Source organism: Pogona vitticeps, chromosome 2 (genome assembly GCF_051106095.1).
Source record: "Pogona vitticeps strain Pit_001003342236 chromosome 2, PviZW2.1, whole genome shotgun sequence".
NCBI classification, from domain to species: domain Eukaryota; kingdom Metazoa; phylum Chordata; class Lepidosauria; order Squamata; family Agamidae; genus Pogona; species Pogona vitticeps.
In genome coordinates this window covers 277,842,837-277,856,695 of record NC_135784.1, presented here as the reverse complement: position 1 = coordinate 277,856,695, position 13,859 = coordinate 277,842,837, and the positions used below count along the sequence as shown (strand labels likewise).

Sequence of the window (13,859 nt, the reverse complement as noted above, 5' to 3'; positions counted from 1 at the left end):
CTTCTCCCTTGAATTTCATGCCTCTGAGCAACATGGTTTTCGTTATACATGGATTTTTTTCCCAATAAATAAATATTTCAATAAATAATTAAGTATTCAACAAATAAAGATTGAATAAATACCATGCCTCTGGCCAACCAGAACCAGGGGCATGAGTTCATCAACAAAGGTGTTGAAGTGGTCTACTTGCCCCAAAACACAGCATCTCTAATTCAGCCTCTAGGTCAGGGATTCGTAAGGAGCTTTAAGGCTCATTACACATGGCACTGTATGGAAAAGATTGTTAGTGGTACGGAAGGGAACCTTGATAGAGAGAACTGGTCTGGGTGTACATATGCATGCTAATAAACTGTTTATGCTTTGTAGTTATGTTTTGGGAGAAGGCATAAGAGTTAATACACAGATTTTGAAGTACACAGGGGTTTGGTAACCCGAACTCTAGCATTGTTGAAGGAAGAGGTGCACACCCAAATAGCAAATCTAAGTTTTTAATAGGAGTGTGACCCAATACAACACAGGTTCAATTCTTAATCCCTGGACTGCCCAGATTTACCTCTATCTTATCTGGATTAAGCTTCAATGGGATCACTAGGGGCCTATCACTCCAATGTTGATATACATCATTATACGTGACTTAGCATTTACTATTGTCAAACATTAAATACAACTAAAGGAAAGACACAGAGCTGCTAACACTATGTAATTTAATAGAAGAAGCGCAGAGCTGAACTATTGTATATCCCCTTGGTTTGAAATGGGAGCAAAATGTGGCTGTTGCCTCACACCTTTTATCTTCCACTGTTCACTCATAGCTCCCATCTTCCCAAGTGTCATGTTTCATGCACACTTTGGAAACTGTGACTTGAAAGAGCTGGTAGAAACCAGAAGCAAGCGGATGGCAGTGGAACACTGCATTGTCGCTTTGCAACACGTTCCAGATGGTTCACAGGAAGTAAGTAGTCACTAACAGACGATATTTGGTTTGATGAATCATCATTTTGTCACAACAATTAGTTCTCATGCATCTGAGCAGAAGAATCTGTTCCTCTGGTATAGGAAGTTTGTTGGAAATGACCAAGAGTCTTGCAGCATCTTAAAATCTATAAAGTTTTATTGGGCAAAAATCTTCATGAACTGCAGACCATTTCTTCCGATGCATCAAGCACCTGAAGGGAAGAGCGCTGCACAAAAGCATACTGGGTTGTCCTGCAACTGAAAATATGGCTATGGAAACTTCTTGTTTTTATAGTTTTTTATATACACTAAAAAATGAGCAGGAAAAAAAAAAACAGTCCTGAGATTCTAGAATGCAGGAATCTCGAGAATGCCAATACTCTTCCAGAGACAGCTTTTCAGAAACATCTTAAAGTGACACCACCGCCTGAGGCAATGATTCATTTATGTGCAAAGACGATTGCTTTCCTTCTAAATTCAGATCAGAATCCCCAGAGTACAAATAAATGGCCTTCCCTCCCATGTTTTTCAAACTGACACTCTGGGAACAAAAGAATCCAAGCAGACCTTCCAGAAATATTTCAAGTTGCTGCCCATCAGACTTATCAACTTGTTTGTTCCAAAGACCAGCAACCACATGACTTGTCTTTAAACATTCACCCATAGCAAACATTAAGGTGACAGAGCAAGAGCAAATAAACTGTCTGTGCTACACAACAAACATAACTGGGAAACATATATCTACTGTGCTGTGCAGGCAAAGATATTACCTTTGGGTTTTAGACTCTTGGTTTCCAATAATTTACTGTAGTAGGTTTCAGCACACTCTGGGACAGTTCTTACAGCGAAGCAAGGAGACTGTAAAATAGGGATAAGCTGTGCAGAATCCCCTTCTTCTAAACACTGGTTTACCCTTGTTGTCTCAATAGCCACTAAAACAACAGAATCAAATTAAACATTAGCAGTTATGCCTTTCCAGCCATATGTTACAAATACAACAGCATTACTTTTTTTTGGTGTGCCACACATGATGATCTATTCAGCACAGCAGAAAGGAATACTACATAGAAACCATAATACAGCTGCATTCCTTCTCTCTTATCCCCATCCTGCTTTGTCTCTTGAAGTGTGGACACATCCTGTTAGTAGGAAGGGAGATAATCTATCAAGGGTTGGAGACAGGCACGTTTTCTCCCCACAGTCAAAGGAAAAATCATCTCTGATAAATCTAAATTTTACATATTATAGAAGTTTCTGGTTTGCACAGGTTTGTGACATAGGGTGAATTAAAACTGGCTTGGGGAAGGGAAGGTATACACTTTCTATTCATGCATTATGATCTTAATCTAGCTTGGGCCATGCATGCTAACTCAAGAATAAAAAAATAATAATTTGACCAAATTACATACAGTAATGTGTTGTTTAGCCTTACAGGCTAAAAACGGCAAGTATCTGAATTTTGGACAGCAGTGTGTTTTGATGTGACTATGGATTTACTTATTTGTAAATGAAAAACTGCACAGTATATATTAAACAGTATGTCATCATTTTGATATTCAAAATACATACGCCATGCTACTCTTATTTCTTTTCCCAAAAGTCATCTTATTTTGGATGAACATTAACTAAGTCAATTTTACAAGGCTGAAACAATCAAAGTAAATATAGATTATATGTTCCAGAATGTAACTTGCCAGGCATGTATTTGACTTGGAGGCATGAGTAAATTTTCAGGTAAACAGAAGTAAATCTTTTCTTTCAAAGTTAATGTCTCCTCTTTCAGAAAGAAAACTGCAGGTCAAACTGCAGTCTTAAAGTATTAAGGAGAAGAGGATTAATACAGAGACTGTGCTGCCTGTCTGCCAGCCTCCATCTTAGATCCTTTCCTTTTTTTATCATTTTTTTCTTGATTGGGGGATTTCCCACCCCCACCCCAATTTCTTGGGATTGTTTTTGCTTCTGTTGTTTTGGGATTAATTCCTGGATTCCCCTTACTCAAATTTCTTAGAGTACTGGTTCCCAACGTTGGGTAACCCAGGTGTTCTTGGACTGCAATTCCCAGAAGCCCTCACCACCAGCTGTGCTGGCTGGGGTTTCTGTGAATTGCAGTTGAAGAACACTGGGGTTATCCAATGTTGGGAACCACCGTTTTAGGGAATTCGGTCCTTTCCTTTCTTGGATTATTGTAGCTGTCTACCAAGTATCTGTCTGTTGGGCTCAATAAAAGGAAAGAAAGCATGATATACCATTTCCAGCCCTGTTTGCTGGATCTTAAATTGAAAGCTCAATTTACAGTCCTGTCAGTTTCATGATCCAGCCATAGAACCCCCCTAAAATGTGGGAAATGAGTCACTATTTAGGTCACTGAGGATAAATTTACATAATCACTGAAGGGAGGTTGGAAAACAACTTTATACACTTGCCTTTGCTGCCGGGTACTGCATTCAACTACTGAGCATGCTCTGTCTTTGAAAATTCATTTCATGCAATCAAGACACAAAAACCATTTATCTACATAAAACAGAATGGCATTCTGGAAATGAATTCTGGTGCTCTTGTTGGAATTAAAGGAGAATTATCTTAAATGGGAATTCTCCAATACCAACCGCAAAATTAATACAAACAGTTCAGTGTAAGAATCAAATAAATGTTTACATTGCGTTGCATCTTCCAGGTTTTTATTAGCATCATCAATTCCTTTCTGAATTTCCTCTAGCCACAGGAGTGATGAATCATCATGAGATTCCTGGATAGGAAGACAGGGAGATATGCTGCAAACTAAATGTAATTTCCTGAATCTTCATACAGTCAACACAATAGGGATTGAACGTTATGGGCCTGGCTGAGAGTAAGACAATGATAACTTGGATTTTGGATTTCTCCCCAGTATACCCAGTCTCAGCTCACCTTATTTTGTGCTCTTTGCTTGTGTGTGACACACTAGCAAGTACAATATCAGTGTATTTTGTCCCTGAACCCAGGAGTCTGAGGTTCAATTTTTTTTCATTCTAGTACTTTATCCATCCAAACCTAGATTATTTTCTATGTTTAATAATTTTGTCCAACAGCAGAGATGTGGGTTTAGAATTTGTTCCTGGGGAAACGTACTGAACATGCAAATGTACAAGATAAGGCACACACAGGAAGATGAGTCAGTGACCACAAAAGAACATTAGCTGACTTGCAGTTTTATAAGGAGGAATCGTGTTTGCAGAGAAAGACACATCATCTGCACAAACTGGTAGGAACTTTAACACAGAGAGTTTAAGGTTAAAATACAATTAGAATTATATTGTAATTATAAACAGGGAAACTTTTTTTTAAAAAAAGATCATTTTTCTTTATTTACATACACCAAAGCTAGTTTTAGTGTAAGAGGCAGTCTGTAATATTTATGGATCAGAGAAACCAGTAATCTAAACAAACTCGGGTAACATCAATTTGCAGAAGTTAGATCAGAAAATAAGAATACAGATGAGGGGATGGAAATATAAAACTTATGACTGATAAGGAAATTCTAATTAGAATGTAGACAATTTAAAAAATTTTTTCAAGGCATAGTTCAGGGGTCAGGGAACTTTTTTACCTTTTACCCCCCAAAAAATTTATACACGCCGACATTACCCCCTTGATTTGAAAGGAAGGAAATCATACATTATTTGAATTCAAAATATTATTGAATCTACACAGGCTGTGTACTGAACTAGCAGGATATATCATAAGTATCAATGACTGCCAGGCTATGTACCAAACTAGCAGGATGCACCAAATTTAATAAAGATGTGCACTATTTTTGCTAGAACATACTGCACTCCAGCCATGGGGTGGTATAGGGAGTAGTAAGGTGTCCAACATGTCTACCAAGTTGCATTAATTTTTTGCTAGCTCGCAGAGGTGCTAGCAAAGATATGCTTGCTAGAGACAGCCAATGCAGAGTGGGGGGGGGGGACATTTCCTACCACTTTAATCATTTTATGTGTGGTGTGCAAAAAGGAACAAACCAGGCTAAAAGTCATGTCACCAACCCTGGTGCCACAGCCCAATATCAAAGACCAGTGCGCTATTTTTTATCATCATCAATGGAAAACTCAACAGTGGCCAAAGGATTGGAAAAGATCAGTCTACATCCCAGTCCCAAAGAAGGGCAGTGCCAAAGAATGCTCCAACTACTGTACAACTGCACTCATTTCACATGCTAGAAAGGTTATGCTCAAAATCCTACAAGGTAGGCTCTGCTCATTACCTCCAGAATTTTCATTTTTACCCCATCTGGGGTAATTTACCCCTGTTCCCAGACCACTGGCATAGTTACACTACTAAAATGAATAGAGAGTTGGGGTATCTGAAGATAGTTTTAAGTCATGTGGTAGTCATGCCGTCTTTGTGTCGGTATGTGTGTCCTAATGGAACAACTTGTAATCTGATTTAAAGCCATGGACTGTATTGGCGCAGGGGACTACACAGGATTTCAAATTATTATGGTGAGGGGGAATTATTTTTTATGCAATATTTCAAATATATTTGAAATGGGACAGCACTACATGGATGTTCCAGCTGAATGGACTGGCAAGGTACAAGTTGCATGTGAGGAACTCAGTTGGCATTCCACGGCTCTGTTGCCTGAAATACGCAGATTCATTTGTTTACAAGATAAACCACAAGCAAAGTATCCTGTGCTGTTTTCAACACTTAACCGAGCACTGCTTAACTTGAAAGAGATTTTTTTTCAAAAAGTTATGAGTTACCAAAACCAGCAACAAAACTTGCCAAAACAATATATTCTCACTGAGGTGATCACACAGACAAAAATGATTTTAAAAAAAAATTGTGGCCAGAATTGATTCAAACTAAACAACCCCTCCTGGGATATTTTTTTTTTTAATTTTTTGCCAGCCAAAAAACTGTGCGCTTCATTCTATGTCATGTGACCAGTGATTTGTAAACAGAGTTCAGAGACAGCAAACCCAATGCAAATCTAGGAGTATTTTGAAATATAACCACACCCTCACTTAACAGCAGGTTGAGAAGGTCACTAAAGATGAAATGGTAGCACAGTGTGTTGAAAGGGAATTAAGTCAGTAATGTTGTGCACTTTTACTAATGAGCTGAGACTGGAGAGTTACTTTTAGAAAGAATAAATATGACACACTGAAGCATCATGAAATTAGCAGTGGTGGGTTGTTGCCATGTGGCCTAAGCACATCACTATTTTCATTCTCTTAAAAAGTTACTTTCTAAGCTCTAACTATGAGTAAGTCCCACTGAAGTTTACAAACTTCTTTCTGAGTAGTCATGCAAAGCTGTTAACAGCACAGCAGAATCATAGAGCTGGAGGGGCCTCAATAGGCCATCTACTTTAAATCTTATTTAATGCACAAAATCCAGAGCTAGAAGAATCCCAACACAATGCTGTCCAGGCTTTGTTTGAAAAGCTTTATCTTCAAACAAAGCCTGGACTCATAAAGAGTCAGCCAAAGGGAAAACAAACCCTTCCCTCCCTTATATCAGATACAGTATATACGATGGAGGAAGTTCTCATTTTCCTTAAAACAGATAACATCTCAATATGCTAGTTATTAAAATGTGTTATAGGACTTCTAATAATGATGAGACTTCTCACAGATAAAAATCTGTACGAAAAGTCATAGCTGTAACTTTGATTTTAACAAATTAAGATTATACAATGATAGTGAGAGCTTCCTTTTAAACTAATTGTAGATCACAATGGAGGCAGGCGGTGCATCATGGCCTCTCCCAATTTGAAGAGACCCTTGTCCAGCAGGCTGAGTCGAAGAGGCAGTCCCAAAAGCAGCAAAATCAGGGAGTTGGACAGGGGACATATTGTATTTGTCTTCAGTGTGGAAGGGATTGTCACTCTCGAATTGGCCTTCTCAGCCACACTAGATGCTGTTCCAAGTCCTCCATACAGAGCATGTTGCCATAGTCTCTTGAGACAGAAGGATGCCTACACAGATCACCATGAGTCAGTGTAGTATAGTAGTGGACAGTGTGATGGACTAGGATTCAGGAGATTTGGGATAAAGTCCCTGCTCGGCCAAGGAAAGTCACTAGTAAAACCACTGTTTGAATATCTCATAAACTTTGACAATTCTATTAGGGTCAACCTAAGTTATATGTGACTTGATGACACAGGAAAAAAAGGGGAAAAGATCACCTTAAGGAATTTTAAGCACAGTGGTACTTAAATCTCGCTACCATTACATAAATATCTTTACCATATTTCCTAAATAACTATGTATTCTGCTAGTCTCAGAAATGTAATATTCCTTTCTCTGCTCATGGCAGTTCAAGAGTTAATTTATTCTTGCACAGAAGAAGTCACTGAGTTGGCTGGAGACTTAAGCAATCAAGAGCTTCTTCCGCATTCTGATGTCTCACGCACTTCTCCATATGAAAGGAAGAACAAAATAGCTTGTTTCACTCGGGTCTCAAGCATGTCTTTGCTACACTGTGGATTAAGCAGCGAAAAAGCAACAAAAACAGATGATTTAAAATTTAAGAACTGATCAGCTGCCACGATGAAAAGTCTGTACTTGCTGAAAATTGGACTGTTCTTTTTCTCTTCTTGTTTATGCCTGAAAGGTAAGACTTCTGTGTTGTGTCTATGCATCTTTCTGCTTTTATGCTGAATACTGAGTAAGCAAGTTTAACGTCAGATAGACAACATGTACTGTTAAATAATATCTCAAGTAAGGGAGGTTTCCTTACAAACAACAGTATCTTTATGGAGGGGGGGAAAAGCCTTCATTTTCATTAGGAACACATAGCAATAGATATTCTTAACATAAAATTTAGTGATACTAAATATCACACAAAGAATAGCAAGGAATTACTGAAATCCTAAAATGTCATGAAAATGGGAGAAATATGAAACACTTTTGGGTTTTTTTTTAACGGACACCCTGCGGGCTAAACCGCAGAAGCCTGTGCTGCAGGGTCAGAAGACCAAGCAGTCGTGAGATCTAATCCACGCAACGGAGTGAGCTCCCGTCGCTTTGTCCCAGCTCCTCGCCAACCTAGCAGTTCGAAAGCATGTAAATCTGAGTAGATAAATAGGTACCATCTCGGTGGGAAGGTAAAACGGCGTTCCCTAGTCGCGCTGGCCATGTGACCATGGAAGATTGTCTTCGGACAAACGCTGGCTCTATGGCTTGAAAAGCGGGATGAGCGCTGCCCCCTAAAGTCGGACACGACTGGACTGAAAATGTCAAGGGGAACCTTTACCTTTTTAGAATAGAGCAAGGGGGCAAAAAAGGTGACAAAAGTGTGCCCTCTGATGCTTGGATGCTCAGAGCCAATGGTTGGGAGTTTGACTCTCCTCTGTGTTCTGAAGGAGATGAGCCAGTCTTTGTGGACTTGGGCAAATTACACTTCTTTCTTTCTCTTTACTTACTTGTTTGTTTGTTTGTTTGTTTGTTTGTTTGTTTGTTTGCTTTTTTGCTTGTTTGCTTACTTACTTACTTACTTACTTACTTACTTACTTACTTACTTACTTACTTACTTACTTACTTACTTACTTACTTACTTACTTACTTACTTAAAATATTTATACCTTGCCTAACTTTGATTCGATAGAGGGTAGTTCAAAAGTTAATGAAAAGGAAGGAAGGGTCTGATCTGTGACAATCTGTTTGGCTTTGAAACGAAATCTGCAATATCAATCCACCCAAAACTGATTGGTAAGACTCCTCTGAGGTACCTAATGGGTGGAAATTTGTAAGGTGAATTGTGACATTCACAGTGATGGCCCACCTTTTTGCACAGTTTAACCTGCATTTTATAGTTCTACTGCTCTTACAAGTCTTGTAATGCGGATCTTTCTCCTATCTGTTTCAAAACCTATACTTTGGGTTAAACTTATTTCATTTCTGAATTAAGTGCAAGTGCACATACACAGAAATAAAAACTAAATTATCATGAATGAGCAACTAATGCTACAGCTGCCATAAGGAAACTAGTTCAGGAAATGAAGGATTAAAAATATAGTTTTACTAATGTCCTTATACTGACTCCATTTTTCTGTGGAACTATTCAATGCCTACAGAGTTCTGGTTGCTGGGGTCCACATTTTATATGTTGCTTTCAAGAGACAAGTTCAGTGTTGTTATCTGGAATAAACGGTGCCAATTAAAGAAATAAAATTAAGAATGCTGTTGAGAACAAACTCCTTTTAATCAGCACAAAATGGGAAAGATGCTTGCTAACTAAAGGTTACAATCTTAAATACATCTTCCTGAATCAGGTGGGACTTTGTATTTCAAGTGTAATGTTATAATTTTGCTTTACGTTGGCTGAAATCCTGTCATGTAGCTCCATCTGCACAAAAGGAATAACAGTAGTGGTAGATTACTGCTGATTTAAGGTTTCTTCGTGCAGTTTTGAGGTGCGCACGGCTCCTTAAGTATGTTTTCATTTTTGCCTCCAAGTCTAATTTTCTGCAACCATCTACTTTTCTTTCCAACTTTTAGAAAGGAAATGTAACAACGCTAGCCTGTCAACAGGAGCCTGTCAAGGCAATGATCCACCCCCAATAAAAACTTTCCATGGTTCTCCGCAAGGCACCTATGAGATGATACCATCTTCTGCCATAGAAGGGGCAAAAAAGATAAATCACAACAAAGGCAGTATGTGCTCTGCAGAGACATCCAACGCTTCAGCGCTGAAAGTAAACAACATCACAATGGAATACCTCACTAGCTCTCTAAGCAAGAAGCTGATACCTGCTATATACATAGCTGTTGTTTTAATTGGAGTACCATCAAATGCCATCACTCTATGGATGTTGTTTTTCAGAATAAGATCAGTCCGTACTGCCATATTCTATACAAACCTGGCCATTTCAGACTTTCTCTTCTGTATCACACTGCCATTCAGAATTACATACCACCTCAATGGAAACAACTGGATATTTGGAGAAGCAATGTGCCGAATTATGACGGCTATCTTCTATGGCAATCTGTATTGTTCCACTCTGCTTCTCACCTGTATCAGCCTCAGTCGTTACGTGGCCATTGTTCATCCATTCACTTACCGGAATCTGCCTAAGCGACTTCTTTCAACACTAACGTGTGGGATACTATGGACAGTTGTTTTCTTATATATGTTGCCTCTGATCACAACGAAGCAAACCTATTATCTGGATCAGCTAAATATTATTACTTGCCATGATGTATATAACACCTGTGAAGCTCTGTCACACCTTCAACATTATTACTTTATCTGTCTGGCAATAGGTGGATTCATGATTCCTCTCTGTATTGTTATTTTTTGCTATGTTTCAATTATCCGAACACTCAAAGCTTACAATATGAAGTGGTTCTGGCACATCAAAGTCAGTCTGCTTATCCTCAGCATTTTTGCTATTTGCTATACTCCTAGCAATGTCCTATTGTTTGCCCACCATATGAACTACTACTATAATTCTAAAGACAGTTTGTATGTTTTTTACCTTATTACTTTATGTCTAAGTAGTCTAAATAGTTGTCTTGATCCATTCCTTTACTTCCTGATGTCAAAAATCAACAACAACAACAACAATAGCACTGTTTATCTCAACACAGTTAAAACAGTCAGGGCAGAGCAAACATGACGCGCTACTCTTTTGTCATATCTGACAAAACTGTACATATGTACTTTTTTCATCGTGATTTATTTAATGTATTTATTTTTATAATTGCAAAACTTAGCAGTAGTGTGGTCCAAATAAAACATCTTATCTCACTGTAATAATTGTACCTATCCATAAGCAAATAGGGTTTTCCCTTCATGCAACAAATACAGCAAGAAAAACTACTACAGGTTGTCCCAGCTCACCTTTTTGCATTTGGATTTGCATTTACCAACCCGGTGGGGAGGTAGGTTTGTTTGTTTTTAATCAATGATAGCATCACTGTGGATATCTCAGTCTATTGTAAAGACTTTTTACTCTCAGTGCTCTCATTCACACCTCCAGTTGCTACTGCAGCCTCATCTCCCACCTCCCCAGGGTGTCAGGTGTCCTCCCTTGTACACAAACAGCATTCCATCAATAGGTCAGTGAAGAAACAAGGGCTGGCTTGAAACGCAGGTGGGAGGAAAAACAAGTGCATACTTTGTTATAGCTCCTCTTACAACTGCATCAGCCTCTCCTCTCTCTTATGGCACTGCTTTGTTGTTATGTGCCATCAAGTCAGAATCAACTTATAGCAACCCTAATAGGGCTTTCAAGGTAAACGAGATATTTAAAGAGTGGTTTTACCAGTTCCACTCTGCCAGTGAGCTTCCATGGCTGACCGGGGATTTGAACCCAGGCATCCTCTGAGTTCTAGTGCATCATTCTATCCAATGCACCACACTGAGTGGTGTGCAGGCATGCAGGCAAGCAGAAGGGGAGGAACCTGAGACAGAGAATCCCCCAAGCATTTGCCAGTATTCCACTGTGCTGCCATGTCACAGTGACAAGGTGATGTCCTCATGCTACCACTAGGAGAAACATGTAAAGGCAGATGTGTGCATGTATACTTTCCCACTCTGACCCCCCCCACACACACAGTGAAACGTAACCATCAAATTCTTCTTGAAAAAAGGATCCATATTTGATTATTAGGCACATGGAAATTCCACCTCTGACAGTCCCAGGAATTAAGAAAGCAAAATGAAGTAACAACAAACAAAAACCATTAAGCTAACAATGAGCATTTGATTCATCATTTCAAACATCTATCAACATTTCAAGCAACTATGGTCACACAAACAAACAAAAAAGCAAATCAGGAGGCATTATGTGAATCAATACAAAGTGTGAAGAAGTGTTTTCATTCATAATATATATTACAATGGTGAAACTTAGATGACCCGAGGTGAGGCCCTAAGTGGGTACCGCAAATCATGTGATTCAGACGCACGAACAGGATAGCTTTCTGATGCAGCCTCGGGGACAACCAACCTCAATTCATGAGATTTGAGATGGAGACGGGCTCAAGAATGTCTCCACAATTTTGAGCTGGCTGGGGCAAGGCTGGCCATGTACACCACCACCTTGGGGCAAATGGCCCCCCACCTTGGGGCAAAGGAAAGGGGCCTGGGTGGGCCACCTGCTCCTATTCCTAGTTTTGCTGCACTATCTTAGGCCCCACCTCAGATCAGAGATTTAAATAGTTGTGCCCTGAGTTTTAACCCAATTTCTGTGTCTTGCCTCTTTTTATACTGGTGTGTGAGAGAAATTATGTATAGCTATCACATACATAGGACAGGATAGGATAAGATCAACTAGGCTAGAGCATAGCAGGAATTACAAGATGCATTGTTATTTTAAATTTTGGGAAGAAAAAAGAGCAGGGGAGAGAGTCTGGAATAAAAACCTCTACCTGGCATTTGAGTACTTTTGCATTCTTAAGAACGTCTTGGTAGTGCTGTGCATTTGCTTCTTTCACACCATGTAGTTTTGCTGTGGGAAGCAACAGCGCGTCTACTGTTTTTGTAGGATCTCCCTGATCAATGGCCTCATTTATGTAACCTATTGCTACAACCCCTAAGCAAAAAAGAAAAAAAGAAAAAGAAAATCAGCTTTTCAAGTAAATATATACACACACAAGGAAGAACAAAAATGAACAAGGTCTGTGTCAGTATTCATGATTTTTCTCTAAACTGGATTTCTAGTTCATCGCTGTGCTTTCAATTGACAAACAGGATTTACCATCACAAATAAACATCCAATTTGTGTTTCAGAATGACCTGTTGAAAGAAGTGGTGCACAGTTTCTGGACATCCATAGGCAGCTTCTCTTGTATTACTGGGTTGGCAATATGGAAGCAAGAGCAAATGGTACCTTCTAGAAGAGCCCTGGAATTGCATTTCCTCAGATATTTATAGGACCCACTGCATTCTGTGTGAACTCTGTGAATTGCCCCTCAGCAATCTCTGGTGACAAGTTGAACTATGTTTAGCATATATAATAGTCTTCAGTGCCATGGTAGTTCCCACTGTCCAGGAGATGTTCTGGGCCTCCACTAATTATGTTTTTTAGTAACTGCACGTATGCCACATGCTCTCCAACCCCACAGAACTTCTGTCTTTCCAAGTTTTTTTTCCAAACAGAGTTGAAGGAGAGGGATTGAAACTAACTTCCCCATTTCAATGGATAGTATTTTACTCAGTGACCACTACATGGTGCAATCTTTGGAATACAGTTTTTTAGCTGATCAGCTGTGCCCAGAGTTTACCATCTAAACAGTTTCAGAATATGTGTGTGTGTGTGTGTGTGTGTGTGTGTGTGTGTGTGTGTGTGTGTGTATTCAAAGAGTAATTTCTTTCTGAACTCTGCTACAATAAACAAAATTTAAAACAGGATACTTACTGTCATTTTCCTCTTGAATTTGTGCATTAACCATTTCAATACAGTTTTGGATATCATTCCAGCTTAAGTATTCTTGTCCTTGAGATGAAGCTTCTAGTTTTAAAGACATCAGGGTATCAGCATAACTGTAGGAAGACAGTTTAAACTCTATTATATATTGCAAGGACTCAACAGCAGTTTTGTCTCCAGTGTGGTTGAAAGGGGCTGGATGAGTGGCTATGGAACCTGGCTATGGAATCAAGGAACAGGAGATTGATTCCCTAGTATGTCATGAAGGAGAAGAGCCAAATTGTGTGGCCCTAGGCAAGCTATGTGGTCCCAGAATGCCCCAGAAGATAGGAAATGGTAGAATTACTTCTGAATATTTGATACCTAGAAAATCTTGGAAGAGATCACCATAGTTTGGTATCAACTTAATGGCACTTAACTATGAAATATGCCGAAAAGGAAACTGTCATAGCATAGATTACTACTGGACTTCCAGCAATATAAATAAGTAGAAATATCTATATTCCTCATGTTTGTGTACAACACTTTAAACCCATCTAGG

At 39.1% G+C, this 13,859-nt stretch overlaps 2 protein-coding genes across 3 annotated transcripts in view; one reads left to right on the top strand and one right to left on the bottom strand.

The window, feature by feature from the left end:
• Window positions 1-13,859, bottom strand: part of IQGAP2 (IQ motif containing GTPase activating protein 2) — a 183,238-nt gene that overhangs the window by 37,825 nt on the left and 131,554 nt on the right. For both annotated transcript variants that reach the window (XM_072992667.2, XM_072992668.2), the window contains 4 exons: window positions 13,310-13,434; window positions 12,321-12,484; window positions 3,610-3,700; window positions 1,725-1,886 (listed from right to left, as the gene is read on the bottom strand). In XM_072992667.2, the coding sequence (XP_072848768.2) occupies window positions 1,725-1,886; window positions 3,610-3,700; window positions 12,321-12,484; window positions 13,310-13,434 (542 nt within the window). The remainder of the gene's footprint in view (window positions 1-1,724; window positions 1,887-3,609; window positions 3,701-12,320; window positions 12,485-13,309; window positions 13,435-13,859) is intronic.
• Window positions 7,339-10,701, top strand: F2RL2 (coagulation factor II thrombin receptor like 2). Its single transcript, XM_020804067.3, has 2 exons — window positions 7,339-7,557; window positions 9,444-10,701. Exons 1-2 carry the CDS (start codon window positions 7,494-7,496, stop codon window positions 10,562-10,564), a joined length of 1,185 nt encoding a protein of 394 aa, XP_020659726.3. The 5' UTR covers window positions 7,339-7,493; the 3' UTR covers window positions 10,565-10,701.